The sequence below is a fragment of the Protomyctophum parallelum genome (genome assembly GCF_964188405.1).
Source record: "Protomyctophum parallelum genome assembly, chromosome: 4".
Taxonomy (NCBI): Eukaryota; Metazoa; Chordata; class Actinopteri; order Myctophiformes; family Myctophidae; genus Protomyctophum; species Protomyctophum parallelum.
The window spans coordinates 38,646,553-38,661,552 of record NC_139700.1 but is presented as its reverse complement, the minus strand read 5'-3'; the positions used below and the strand labels follow the sequence as shown (position 1 = coordinate 38,661,552).

Sequence of the window (15,000 nt, the reverse complement as noted above, 5' to 3'; positions counted from 1 at the left end):
TGAGGAACAATCGTTCCATTTTGTATTTACAGTTTGGTTTGGTGTTTTAAGTTTGGTTTGGTTGTTTCTTCAGTTGATTGCATGGAAAGTGAATGGAGTTTAACCCTGTTATTCACATGGTTGTACTACGGAATCCTCTTCCTCGTTCTCAGCGCATCCTGTGTTCCACGTCAGCGTTGGCCATGTTTGAGCCAGGGCTGGGCTGCTGCTGACGCCTGGACTGAGGAGAGAGAGATGGAAGGATGGGACAGAGAAGAGAAGAGAGGAGAGGAGAGGAGAGGAGAGGAGAGGAGAGGAGAGGAGAGGAGAGGAGAGGAGAGGAGAGGAGAGGAGAGGAGAGGAGAGGAGAGGAGAGGAGAGGAGAGGAGAGGAGAGGAGAGGGGAGGGGAGGGGAGGGGAGGGGAGGGGAGGGGAGGGGAGGGGAAAGAGCAGAGAAGAGAAGAGAAGAGAAGAGAAGAGAAGAGAAGAGAAGAGAAGAGAAGAGAAGAGAAGAGAAGAGAAGAGAAGAGAAGAGAAGAGAAGAGAAGAGAAGAGAAGAGAAGAGAAGAGAAGAGAAGAGAAGAGAAGAGAAGAGAAGAGAGATAGGTAAGGCAGGGGTGAGAAACAGAAAAATTAAGTACATATTTTCAGTTAACACTAAATCATTAACAAAATCATAAGGAACAACGACAGTGCTGATGAGCATTACATTTGTGATGTAAAGGCATCTTACAGTGCATAGAAACTAGTAGTCAACTCAAAAAGCCATTATGTAGTACGATTACCATCAACATCTGCCATCTCAAGAACGCAAATCCTAATACTGTAGCAAAAAGTTTTGCCACTGGTGCTTTGTAAACTAACAAGTAACAATCTAGTAGTAGAGTGGCTTGATTAATAGTGTTCAAATAGTTTGCATGTTCCAGCATGGAGGAACACGTGTGTTGAGTTTGAGGAATCGAGGATCCAGGGATGAAAAAGGGTCACGAGCGAAACACAAGTGCTACATGACTGAGGGCAGCATTAAAGTAGTTTCTGATATGCTCACTAGAGGGAGCAAGAGAGCTTCACAATAACAGCTGTCAACTGCTGCCGTTTATAAACTCAACAGGTTTCGATATTTTTGTCAAGGTGGCAGACAGATGGACAGACAGACAGGCAGACAGACAGACAGACAGACAGACGGACGGACGGACGGACGGACGGACGACACATTAACTGGCAGACACACAGGCTGTCTGACACCCAAATAAACATACAGACAAATAGACAGAAAGACAACACAGGCATGTGTATGTGCACACGTATGCATAGTCAGGAGTCCAGCCAGTTAGTTAGTGTGAATACATTTAAAAATACATGATGATGACTTGGTGTGGTCTGGTGTGTGCGTGTGACCGTGTGTGCGTGTGTGCGCGCGTGCATGCTTGCGTGTGTCATGACCCGGTCTGCCTGTCACAGATACCTCTGGTTATGAGCTAAATATCTCTCTTACCAAACATAGATAGCTGTGGGAAAGAGAGAGAGGGTAGAGGTAAGGGGTGCTGCAAGCATGCACGAGAGAGATAGAGAAAGGAGGCAAACAATTAGAAGCACAGAGAGGTAGAGAGAGAGAGAGAGAGAGAGAGAGAGAGAGAGAGAGAGAGAGAACATACGCATCTGGGATGGGGATATCGGAGCTTCTAGCCGTCTACCCAGGGCTCCAGCGTGCGACCTATTAGGTCGCATATGCGACCTAATTTTATTATGGTGATACTTAAAATTTAATTAGGTCGCACCGGTGATACTTGGAAATGTGCGAAAAAGAAAAAAAAACGATCCGTTTATTTTTTATTTTTTACTCCGTCTCAACACTGAGGCACGGGCGCCGGGCGGCTATGTTAGTAGTGCGATAATAAAGTATTACTTTCTTTTGGCTCGATCGAATCCCCTCTCTCTCTCTCTCTCTCTGCCTGCCTGCTGAGTGCTAGTAGCTCGCATGCATGCATGTGAGTGATGTCACGTGCCTGCGCATGTGCGTCAGTTACAACCACAAGCGGCCGAAAAAGAAAACATACACAGATGCAGACATGAAACGCTCAATAATTGGAGAGGTGGAGAGGAAGTTGTTGTGGAACCGGCGATAACCTCATATTCTGAGAGTGTCAGAGTGAAGAGGACAGCGACAGGTTGGCCAAAGAGACTGGTGGGGGGGGGGGGGGGGGGGGGGGGGGGGCAAGAAAAAAAGTACTCCTTTCAGCAACAATGGCTGGCACAGTTCCCGTGGTTGCGATACGAGGTGTGTGTTTATTGCAAGCAATGTGGCCCGTCCGTTGCAGGCAGCAGAACACAACTTGTTAATGGTTCGAAACAGTTTAAGGTTCAGTCATTAAACGATAGCCTAAAGCACAAGACGTGCAGGGATCGCTGTATCACCAGAAGCGCCCAGCCTCTACCCTCCTCATTTAGTCGTGTAGAGGAGAGCAATCGCTCATCTGAGAATGCTGAAATGATGATCAAGTTTAACACTGCGTACAACATCGCGAAAGAGGAACTCCCGTTCACCAAATACAAAACACAGATGGTCCTGATGAAGAAGAACGGACTGAACGTGAACCCTACATATTCCAACGACACTGCATGATGTGCACAGTTTGTGGGCGTGATAGCAGACACACTAAGGGGGAAACCCGCTGACAAAATCACCCCCCTACCTCTCGTTCATGCTAGACGGTTCCACTGATAACTCCACCAAAGAGTGTGAGATAAATCAGATAATCTATGCCCGTATCAGTCATTGATGATGGAAAACCATGTAATATCCTTGTTGGCCATGTTGAGGTTGAACATGCCCATGCAGAAGGTAAGTTGTGTCAGTGTGTCTCTGTTTCATAGATATAGCCAAATGATAATAATGGTATGTAAAATAGCACTATATGTTATTAATTATAATTTCATATAGAATCTAATGTTTATTTAATGCCAACATGCCCACTTTGCCCAGCCCAGGTATCTTATAAAAACACTTGAAGTAGGTGCATTATGCATGAGATCAATGTGCGAGCAGGGCATCATGCAGGTTTCATTCACTGAGTTGAGCTCTATATGTTGTGTGTGTGTGTGTGTGTGTGTGTGTGTGTGTGTGTGTGTGTGTGTGTGTGTGTGTGTGTGTGTGTGTGTGTGTGTGTGTGTGTGTGAGTGAGAGAGAGGGAGAGAAAATATTAATATTCCATGTTATGTGCTTAATTTAAGGCGTTTATGCTTCAAAAACTATGGTATGGAAATTAACAACTATCATCATGATATTGGTCATGTATTAATAATACCACGCTATACAAAGAAAAATATGGTGCTACCTAATTTCTGGTGGTGCTACCTAATGAAAAGGTTGGTGGCACCAGTGCTACCTGTGAAAAAATTAGTCTGGAGCCCTGCGTCTACCTCCGATATCCTCCTACTCTACAAGGGTCTTGAGGTCTCTGACCAGTCGCTTCTTAAGCCCAAACCAAACCAATGATTCGCCACGCAATTCCTTGCAACATGCAACTAATTGCAACTCCTTGCAGCCATTATCCCCAATGGCAGTTGCACGGATCGAGTTGCATTGGTGTGTTTGACCTTACATCTGTTTTGTTGCAAGGAGTTGAGGTTTGGGCTTTAAGGTCCCGCCAACAAAGCTGAAGAGCCGGGGGGATTGATCATTTTCCCGCTGTAGTGCCCAAAGAGCTTCCAAACCCACGTTGTGTTTAAATCACATTTTGAAAAAGCTCACTGACTGAGAGCTGCTGTCTGCTCTAGGCAATGTGTCCTGTTACAAAACACAATCAATTATTGTGATTAGTTTTTTTTTGCTCTTGGTATTTGAGTATTCTTTTGAGGGTACAGCACTTTGGTTTCGACGCGGTTGTTTTAAACGTGCTCTATAAATAAGGCGGATTGGACTGGGATATGTAAAGGAGAGACATGAATGATAAAGACATGAGGAGCTTTAAGACGGCAGGGCAGGAGGGAGCGAGCAGACTGAGAGGCAGACAGAGGTGGTTAACAGGGGTTGTTCAGTTCAAGTGGCATGTAGCCGTCATCTCCGTGAGTCACCATAATAGCATCATAACACACACACACACACACACACACACACACACACACACACACACACACACACACACACACACACACACACACACACACACACACACACACACACACACGTCATATTACTATTATGACTCTGCATACCCAGACTGACTCTCCTCAAAAGAGCTTACTGCGATTTTATCAGAGCCACAAACTTACCACAATTATTTAAAAAAACTGCTGCAATCAAATATTCATGCTTATGCCCTGATTATAATTATTGATTAGGGAGTTGACAACGAAGTCAACTCAACTTCAATTTGTCCTACACAGCACTAGTTTGCATGGGTGCACGACACGTGCATATGTGTGTGTGCGTGCGTGCGTGTGTGTGTGTGTGTGTGTGTATGTGTGTGTGTGTGTGTGTGTGTGTGTGTGTGTGTGTGTGTGTGAGTGTGTGTGTGTGTGTGTGTGTGTGTGTGTGACTGTGTGTGTGTGTGTGTTGACATCTAACGATGATCGAAGCTATATGAACACTAACTGTAGGTCTCTCCTAGATTTGCCCCTTCAAGAGGAAATTGATCTCTGGTCACTGAATAATATCTGCTTGACAGCACACTCCACACAGAAAGGCCCTTTCGCCAACCCCGCCTCGGGTATGGGCACTGATGACACGGAGGAGAGAACACGCCCCCCAACCTAAAGATTTCCCTGGACTGGAGAAACTAAAAATGACCTTCAGGCAATGGAAATTGTCAGTATTACCTACTGTTGTGCGCACTATGAAAAGTGGGGACAATTTCAGTGTATTTGTGAGGAACCTAGTCAGTCGGATAGTTAAATTATGATGTAAAAGCAAGTCAAATTGAATACAGTAAACCTGCACTGTATGGAGTTATCTTTGGTCGTATGTACAGGTTGGAGTGCTCTCTATTGATCCACACACAGATGGTTGCCTGCATAGGTCACTGTAGGCTGTTTAACCACAACTCAATACTGGAGGAGTGTGTGTGCGCGTGTGTGTGTGTGTGTGTGTGTGTGTGTGTGTGTGTGTGTGTGTGTGTGTGTGTGTGTGTGTGTGTGTGTGTGTGTGTGTGTGCGCGCGCGTGAGGCGAGGTACGGGTCTGATGTTGATCGATACTAATAATATATTAATGCTTTTTGTGCCAGCTCATCATTCACCACCTGATCCCCTACTAGTGTGTGTGTGTGTGTGTGTGTGTGTGTGTGCGCGTGCGACCCGTGCGTGCGTGTAGCAGAGTTAAAAAGGCACATTATTCTCCATAAATCACATGTCCATCCATCACTGTGGCAGGTTCCAACTGACCCAAAGTGACCAGCATATTGCTGATGTCAGATAAAATACCTGTAAGACTAATGCCTGATTTACGCTGTGCTGCACACACACATAGGCAGCAATATACAAGCCTGCATAAGCTTGTAAATCAGCTCTATTTGGTGTGCAACAGCTCAGTGTAAATCAGTGTTATAGCCAGAGATGATGTACGTATCAACGTAAACCTTGACTTTAGAAAGCCAAAAAGTGGACAACTCTGCTGAGATGAATGATATGTACTATAGAAAGAGAAGGAACCCTAAATAGCTTCATGCTTCATGTGCACATCAATCTGTCTGTCTGTCTGTCTGTCTGTCTGTCTGTCTACCTGATGCCTCTGCTGCTTTACATCAGCAGGAAATAGAGACAGGCAGGCAGGCAGACAGACAGACAGACAGACAGACAGACAGACAGACAGACACCCCCCACACCACCCCATGTCGCAATACTTTGTTCGAGGGACCCCCAGAAGCAAAAAATATTGTATAATGTTCGCTTTAGAAAATAGGCCTATATAAAATCTTCAAGATTTTTCAAAAATAGCAGATCTACAAGCTACTGATGCTTTCCCGGTATTAATGTGTTAAGGAGAAAGAGAGAGGGGGGGGGAAGGAGGGAGAGAGAGAGAGAGAGAGAGAGAGAGAGAGGGAGGGAGAGAGAGAGAGAGAGAGAGAGAGAGAGAGGTGGAGTCTCTCAAGCTCAAACCACAGAAATGCAGAGGCTGAATCTGGGCCACTATTGAGCCACTGCTATTCAGTCACACCCATTCCACATTCACTCACATGACTTGTTGTTGCTGTTTGTGATCATTATTACAGTAATAATAATAATAATACTATTATATATAAGATGTTGTGTGCCATGATCCATGATGATGATTATACTATACTTAGTATAATGTACTTATTTTTACTTTTTTAAATGAACAAAAAGTGTTATAATGATGTTTTTATGTGGCCACTAGTTCATTAAGTATATCTGGTTTTCACCGTAGCACCACCGACCTGAACTTAAGCTGTTAAATCTAAAGTGGTGTATTTCGATTGGGCCTTTCAGCTTTCAGGAAGAAACCAAAAATACACAGGGAAGACATATTTACATATTCTAACACCTGGGGGTCTATTAGAGAAATGTTAACGCCATAGACACAGAAAAAGTACCAAAACTATGGCACCCCATCTTTAAACATATTTTTGGTTGCTGGGGCTTTGCTATGAAAGCACACGGTTAACAAACATGCAGTGTTTTGTTTTGGGTCATTGTGGGTGTTGAACCTCATGGCATTCTACACTCTGTGTAGAGAGAAGGTTGGGGTGGATAATGTGAGAGTGCTTCATATTGATTCAGAAGGAGACAGGAAGTTCTCTGTTCCTCCCCGAGAGCTTCAGGGGAGAAACATGACACCACGGAGATGAAAGCCTTCATTTGATGTCTCTCTCTCTCTTTCTCTCTCTCTCGCTCTGTGTCTACCCCTTGAGGGCCGCTAGCCCCTCCTATGCCCAGCTTTCCAGGTTTGTGTAATCACAAACATTGGCTTGTGATTGGCTGATCACCCCATAGCGATGCTTTGATTCACTGAGAAAATTACATGAAGATAAAAGTGAGGCAGAAAAGTGAAGATGGAAAAGTGCCCCTCACTTCATGTGAATGTGTGTGTGTGTGTGTGTGTGTGTGTGTGTGTGTGTGTGTGTGTGTGTGTGTGTGTGTGTGTGTGTGAGTGTGTGTGTGTGTGCGCGCTGCTCATTACTAAAGTCACGTATAAATGTATGTACAGTATATGTATCGTATCATTCACAATGCAATGCATGCACATGCTGGTATGAACTTTTATACACATGAAGACGCACGCATGCGCGCGCGCACGCACGCACGCACACACACACACACACACACACACACACACACACACACACACACACACACACACACACACACACACACACACACACACACACACACACACACACACACACACACACACACACACACACAGGGTGGTTTAGTGCATGACAGTATGATAGATGGTGAGAAGTGGAGGACACAGACCCTGTTCTTTTCTGCTGGCTGTCTGTCTGTGTTTGTCATCAGTCCCAGATTTTTGAAACCACAGGGTCCTAAAAAAATAAACAATTTGGGTTTCATTCTTAGAGAAGACACCTCTGACCTCCCCAAAGCCTTCTGGGAAATGTAGTTTGTTGTGGAGTTGTTTTATCTTCAATGGAGTGTATCGTCACAGACTGTATACTGTATAATATTACAGTTAAATAGTACCTTTGTAAATAAACACATAACTGCAGCTGCAGATATTGTTCTGGGAACATTTATTATTTATAAAGAAACGGTCTAGTGTGTAAACTATTCACATTCAGTATTTACTATGTTAAACCATCTATGACAAACTCAAGGTTGTATTCCTCAAAAGGAGTATTTATGAAGTGAACAACCAACCACATTTCCTAATAAGGCTTTTGGGACACCCGGCATAATTTACTCAGTCAATCAATCAGTCATTGATATCAAATCAAATCAAATCAATTAGATGAATGGTCAAACTGATCATGCACTAAACCTATTACATAAGCACTCATTAGATTAACACAAATGAATCATGATACTTAAGAGGAAAAACAAAACATTGAAAAACACCCAACCACACACACACCCCAAAGCACAGAAGCAGGTTGCCGGGCAGTATGACTCTATAGAGCACTGGTTCCCAAACCATTTCATGTCAAGGACCCCCAAATTGACACAAATTAGCCCCGAGGACCCCCATTTGAAGAGATATGCAAGAGAAGATTTTTACGGCTCTAGCAGTGATTCACAACCCGTTAAATTTCATGCGTTAGGCTACGGACCCCACCATTTAATGGCATTTCTATCTCTAGGACCCCCAATTTATATTGTAAAATCAATGTTCATTTAACTCTGAGAGTGTACAAATGGTTCCATTTGTACAATATCGGTGGGACATATCGGTGGGACAGTTTGTACATTTTTGGACGATTCTAAGATGACCCAATGCTATTTTCCATAGAGAAAATACTCCTGTGACCATGGGGATGAGCGAGTGATGTCAGGACTTCTGTACTCTAATAGGATATAAGGTTAGAACTGAAACTGAAAAGATTCAAATCTCGAACAATCAGATAAAAATATAGCAAACAAGTTGGCTGTCCCTGGAACAAATCATTTTGAGATGGAGGTCTGCAGCCAAATGTAATATAATTTTGGGGGTCCTTGACATAAAAAAAGGCTGAGAACCACTGACATTGAACGCTTTTCAGAAAACGAAAAAAGGATTTAGAAGACATTTTTGTAGAATCCACCCCAGGTCTTACCCTGAGCCCCGGCCCGCACCCTCTCACCTCCAGATCCTCTCTGTGTGATCGCTCTCTGTCCTCAAAGTCTCGGGTTCGGCGTCGAGCCTCTTCAAACGCTGCCTGGGCCAGAGCATCCTCTTGCTGGAGAGAAAGAGAGACGGACAGACATGTCACGTTGGATCAGTTGCAACTTGCAATCAGCCCTCCTTACAGGTTTTACTCATCATTACTCATCGTTACCTGCGCCCTCTCCTCATCATACTCCAGCAGGCCCATTCCATCCAGCCTCTGTAAGTCGATCCAACCCTTCCATAACACACACACCCCGTTCAGGATCATGGGAGCCTTTAAATGCACCTGCAGAGAGAGAGAGAGAGAGAGAGAGAGAGAGAATTTTCAATTTAGGCAGCCGCATTTAGCAGACACTCTTAATCCAGATCGACTTATGTAAGTAAGCAAGGAAAACACGAGGTAATATATCAAATGCATATAAATAGTGATCTAGGATCATAGGTTTGGTTCCTTTGTATAGGGCCTATAGTGGGGTGTTTCTCAAACATTTTCATGTCAAAGACCCCAAATTCATTATGTATTAAGACCCCCATATGAAAATGTATTGGTCTACTTGTGGCAGGGACCCAATAAAAAGAGGATTTGTGTAAAGAAAATATATTTTTACTTTATATATTAAAAAAAAATCATAATAAATTAATATAAAAAAAATAGCAGATGTACAAGCTCACAGCGCATCATTAAAATGATTGTGATGGAAAGAATTACTGTATCCTGTCAATAAAGCAAATAGCTAAACAAAATAATGATTGTGACGGGACTTCCTGGAACACCCCCAAGGACCCTCAGAGAACCACACCAAAGAAGTATAATAAAGAGTCTGATGCTTCTCCATCTGGGGAGCCATGTTTAGCCTCCTGTTGTTGATGTGAAGAACCATATAGAAAGAGAGTAAAATCAGCACTCTCAGTAGGAGTCTTGTTTAATAGGACGTTAGGATCCGCAGCAGCAATCAAACAACAACCATGTCAGCTACTCTTTGTATGTGTCAGCACAGCATAGCATGTGGGCTTTGGCGTCACACGATATGACAATTTATTCAGTCAGTCAGGGTCTGCATCGTACGTTTTCCCTCACGTTAGCTTGGCTGAGAGAGAGAGAGATGAAGCAGGGACCTAAAACCTAAAACAGGTACAGTTCAATACAAAGTCTCCTAAACATATTGGATTGTTGCCATTGGGGTCTTTCATACTAAATTCATCGGAAATCGGATGAGTCTCGACACACACACACACACACACACACACACACACACACACACACACACACACACACACACACACACACACACACACTACACACAGAGTGAAACCTCTGTGTGTAGTGTGTGTGTGTGTGTGTGTGTGTGTGTGTGTGCGTGTGTGTGTGCATGCGTGAGTGTGTGCGCGCATGTGCGCGCGCGTGTGTGTGTGCGTGCGCGACTGCGTGTGTGTGTTTATTTTCGGGTCTTTTCCAGGGTCAATGGTTTCAACAGTTCTATTCAGCTCAAACTACTAGACATCTTATTTTAACCACAGTGACGCAGATCGCTGTCTCTCAGGGATTTGGCTTCTGTGGAATCTGTTTATCGTGTGTCTCTTTCCCTGTCTTTCTTTGTTGGGACAGTGTTTACCGTGTGTCTTTCTTTGTTGGGACAGTGTTTACCGTGTGTCTTTCTTTGTTGGGACAGTGTTTATCGTGTGTCTTTCTTTGTTGGGACAGTGTTTATCGTGTCTTTCTTTGTTGGGACAGTGTTTATTGTGTGTCTTTCTTTGTTGGGACAGTGTTTATTGTGTGTCTTTCTTTGTTGGGACAGTGTTTATCGTGTCTTTCTTTGTTGGGACAGTGTTTATCGTGTGTCTTTCTTTGTTGGGACAGTGTTTATCGTGTGTCTTTCTTTGTTGGGACAGTGTTTATTGTGTGTCTTTCTTTGTTGGGACAGTGTTTATTGTGTGTCTTTCTTTGTTGGGACAGTGTTTATCGTGTGTCTTTCTTTGTTGGGACAGTGTTTATTGTGTGTCTTTCTTTGTTGGGACAGTGTTTATTGTGTGTCTTTCTTTGTTGGGACAGTGTTTATCGTGTCTTTCTTTGTTGGGACAGTGTTTATCGTGTATTTCTTTGTTGGGACAGTGTTTATCGTGTGTCTTTCTTTGTTGGGACAGTGTTTATCGTGTGTCTTTCTTTGTTGGGACAGTGTTTATCGTGTGTCTTTATTTGTTGGGACAGTGTTTATCGTGTCTTTCTTTGTTGGGACAGTGTTTATTGTGTGTCTTTCTTTGTTGGGACAGTGTTTATTGTGTGTCTTTATTTGTTGGGACAGTGTTTATTGTGTGTCTTTCTTTGTTGGGACAGTGTTTATCGTGTCTTTCTTTGTTGGGACAGTGTTTATCGTGTCTTTCTTTGTTGGGACAGTGTTTATCGTGTGTCTTTCTTTGTTGGGACAGTGTTTATCGTGTCTTTCTTTGTTGGGACAGTGTTTATCGTGTCTTTCTTTGTTGGGACAGTGTTTATCGTGTGTCTTTCTTTGTTGGGACAGTGTTTATCGTGTGTCTTTCTTTGTTGGGACAGTGTTTATTGTGTGTCTTTCTTTGTTGGGACAGTGTTTATTGTGTGTCTTTCTTTGTTGGGACAGTGTTTATTGTGTGTCTTTCTTTGTTGGGACAGTGTTTATCGTGTCTTTCTTTGTTGGGACAGTGTTTATCGTGTGTCTTTCTTTGTTGGGACAGTGTTTATCGTGTGTCTTTATTTGTTGGGACAGTGTTTATCGTGTCTTTCTTTGTTGGGACAGTGTTTATCGTGTATTTCTTTGTTGGGACAGTGTTTATCGTGTCTTTCTTTGTTAGGACAGTGTTTATCGTGTGTCTTTATGTGACGGCCCTGCCCCCTCTGCCTCTGCTCAGTAGGCTATCTGGCAGCCTGGGTGATTAGGGCAGAGTGGAGCAGGCCGTCAGGCCAACTGTGTACACCTGAGTGGGGTGTGGTCTGGGAGAGTATATAAGGGCCTCTCCTTCCATGCTCTCAAGCCAGCCATCTTACCTTCCTTCCAAGCAGTTGCACACCTTTTACAACACTCACACACAGCACACTCCATACATCCATACACTGCATACATGACTGATTACTGACATTGTCACATCTCATACCAGTTTATTTGATTATTGCTTACTTATTTTAACTTAGAATAATAAATATAATATAAAAGGTTTGCCTTGTGTGTGGACTCCCTTTTTGTCATGTATTGCCCTAGAGTGCATGACAAATGGGGGCTCGTCCTTAAGGTCAGTTTGATTGTAAAACAAAATTAGTTTTTTGATTGAAATTGGTTTGTACCTTGTTTTGTTGGGAGTTGCACACACAAGTTTGGTTTTGGTTTTGAATTCCTTTTAGGAGCTGGAATTAGAGCAGCATTTGGCCCCAGAGGTAAGTGTTGGGACTTGCGGGTTACAGGGGTAGGTTGGGGTATGTTTTTTGTGTGAACAAACCCCAAGAGACTGGTGCCGATAGGGTATCAGTTTTTTTGTTTTGTTCTTTATTTTACCCGTAGTGTGGTTTTTGTGTAGCGGTGGATTCTGAGGGTCACAATGGGTGGCTGGAGGGGAGAAATCCTCATGCTCAGTGGCCGACCGTAGGATGAAGTTATGTAGGTAGTATATAGGATCATTAGGTAGATTAGGGTGGGGTTTGTTCCACTTTTTGCTTAAACTGCCTTACTGCCCCACACTTGCCTTGTACCTTATAGCCCCAACACTATCTTTTTGGTAATCTGCATAATACAAATTACTGCCATTGTACAAAGTTTAAGTCACCGTCTATTGAATTGTTGAACAAGATTTTATTCAGTACCCAAGCATTTGTAAGAGAATGAAGAGTATCATACAGGCTAACATGGAGGATTCTGGGAGTGCTGGTGAATGGGGGAATAAGAGTGGTGCAAGTTTTATGACTGGGTTGTGTATTTTGAACATGGCTATGCAATTTAAGTGTCTGACAAACGTCTTCCATAAGTTTAAAACTGGACTGGTGAGCATTTGGGGAATTCAGGGATTTATTGTGAACATATGAATAAAATGTTCAATGACAACATGGCCCAAACAGTGCTTTTCAGGTTGCATGATGTGTTGTGGGTGACCCAGGCGGTGCTTTTCAGGTTGCATGCGCTGGGGGTTGGATTCAGTTTGTCATTTGGCTGTGGTGTGTTGCCTTTGATTGGCAAAAAGCACAATTTGTTGGTGTGTGCCTCCTTTGATGTCCTGTTGAGGGCAAGGAGGACACTTTGGTCCACGGACTAAGCCTGGCATATAGGCTTAAGTCCAAATTCATTTGGATGGCCCATAAATTATTTGGGTCCTAGATCCTGAATTCCAGATACATGGTAGCTTGCCAGCCTTGCTTATTGGACTTAGATTGCTTCAGTCACTGAAAATGTCAAACCCAGTTGGCTGTATTTCAGTCATGGAAACCACTTGCACTGACTCTTGCACTCATTTTTCAGTAGTATACTGACATGTTTTGTGATACCTAATCAGATGCCGATGTAATGGTTTTTTTTTGTAGCTACAATTGGGATGTTCAACATATTAAAGGTTACCCTAGAATAATGTGTAACCTGTTTTGCTTACATATCTTGTTTTCCTCAATAGACTATCCTGTCTCCGGCTCTCTTAAATCGCTCCTGTGCACTAGGTTGCTGAGGCTGGGGGCAGGATGGTGTGACAAAGTGGGGAGGCAGGTATTTATGGATATAGCATAGGTGTACATTTGTTTGGTAAGCCTTGTTGCATTGTTATAAAGTTAAAGATGACGAGGTGGCTAATTGATTTTATTAGGACAAGTGTTTGTTATATTATTGTTTGCTAATTTGTGGTTTGTTTTCTGTAGATAATGTGGTGGAACCACATTCTTATGGAGGGGGGTGTGACGGCCCTGCCCCCTCTGCCTCTGCTCAGTAGGCTATCTGGCAGCCTGGGTGATTAGGGCAGAGTGGAGCAGGCCGTCAGGCCAACTGTGTACACCTGAGTGGGGTGTGGTCTGGGAGAGTATATAAGGGCCTCTCCTTCCATGCTCTCAAGCCAGCCATCTTACCTTCCTTCCAAGCAGTTGCACACCTTTTACAACACTCACACACAGCACACTCCATACATCCATACACTGCATACATGACTGATTACTGACATTGTCACATCTCATACCAGTTTATTTGATTATTGCTTACTTATTTTAACTTAGAATAATAAATATAATATAAAAGGTTTGCCTTGTGTGTGGACTCCCTTTTTGTCATGTATTGCCCTAGAGTGCATGACACTTTATTTGTTGGGACAGTGTTTATTGTGTGTCTTTCTTTGTTGGGACAGTGTTTATCGTGTCTTTCTTTGTTGGGACAGTGTTTATTGTGTGTCTTTCTTTGTTGGGACAGTGTTTATTGTGTGTCTTTCTTTGTTGGGACAGTGTTTATCGTGTCTTTCTTTGTTGGGACAGTGTTTATCGTGTGTCTTTCTTTGTTGGGACAGTGTTTATCGTGTGTCTTTCTTTGTTGGGACAGTGTTTATCGTGTGTCTTTATTTGTTGGGACAGTGTTTATTGTGTGTCTTTCTTTGTTGGGACAGTGTTTATCGTGTCTTTCTTTGTTGGGACAGTGTTTATCGTGTCTTTCTTTGTTGGGACAGTGTTTATTGTGTGTCTTTCTTTGTTGGGACAGTGTTTATCGTGTGTCTTTATTTGTTGGGACAGTGTTTATTGTGTGTCTTTCTTTGTTGGGACAGTGTTTATCGTGTCTTTCTTTGTTGGGACAGTGTTTATTGTGTGTCTTTCTTTGTTGGGACAGTGTTTATCGTGTGTCTTTCTTTGTTGGGACAGTGTTTATTGTGTGTCTTTCTTTGTTGGGACAGTGTTTATTGTGTCTTTCTTTGTTGGGACAGTGTTTATCGTGTCTTTATTTGTTGGGACAGTGTTTATTGTGTGTCTTTCTTTGTTGGGACAGTGTTTATCGTGTATTTCTTTGTTGGGACAGTGTTTATCGTGTCTTTCTTTGTTGGGACAGTGTTTATCGTGTGTCTTTCTTTGTTGGGACAGTGTTTATCGTGTCTTTCTTTGTTGGGACAGTGTTTATCGTGTGTCTTTCTTTGTTGGGACAGTGTTTATCGTGTCTTTCTTTGTTGGGACAGTGTTTATCGTGTGTCTTTCTTTGTTGGGACAGTGTTTATCGTGGCTTTCTTTGTTAGGACAGTGTTTATCGTGTGTCTTTCTTTGTTGGGACAG

At 43.1% G+C, this 15,000-nt stretch overlaps 1 protein-coding gene across 4 annotated transcripts in view; it reads right to left on the bottom strand.

Annotated features, from left to right (window-relative positions):
- The window catches only part of cbfb (core-binding factor subunit beta), a 40,885-nt gene that overhangs the window by 2,779 nt on the left and 23,106 nt on the right, over nucleotides 1-15,000 (bottom strand). The window contains exons 4-7 of one of the 4 annotated variants that reach the window (XM_083763509.1): nucleotides 8,932-9,048; nucleotides 8,737-8,832; nucleotides 7,415-7,482; nucleotides 1-220 (exon numbers count right to left, since the gene is read on the bottom strand). The exon at nucleotides 1-220 is cut by the window's left edge and continues 2,779 nt beyond it. In XM_083763509.1, the coding sequence (XP_083619635.1) occupies nucleotides 7,453-7,482; nucleotides 8,737-8,832; nucleotides 8,932-9,048 (243 nt within the window). In that variant the 3' untranslated portion in view covers nucleotides 1-220; nucleotides 7,415-7,452. The remainder of the gene's footprint in view (nucleotides 221-7,414; nucleotides 7,483-8,736; nucleotides 8,833-8,931; nucleotides 9,049-15,000) is intronic. The other 3 variants (XM_083763508.1, XM_083763506.1, XM_083763507.1) reach the window with 3 other exon arrangements.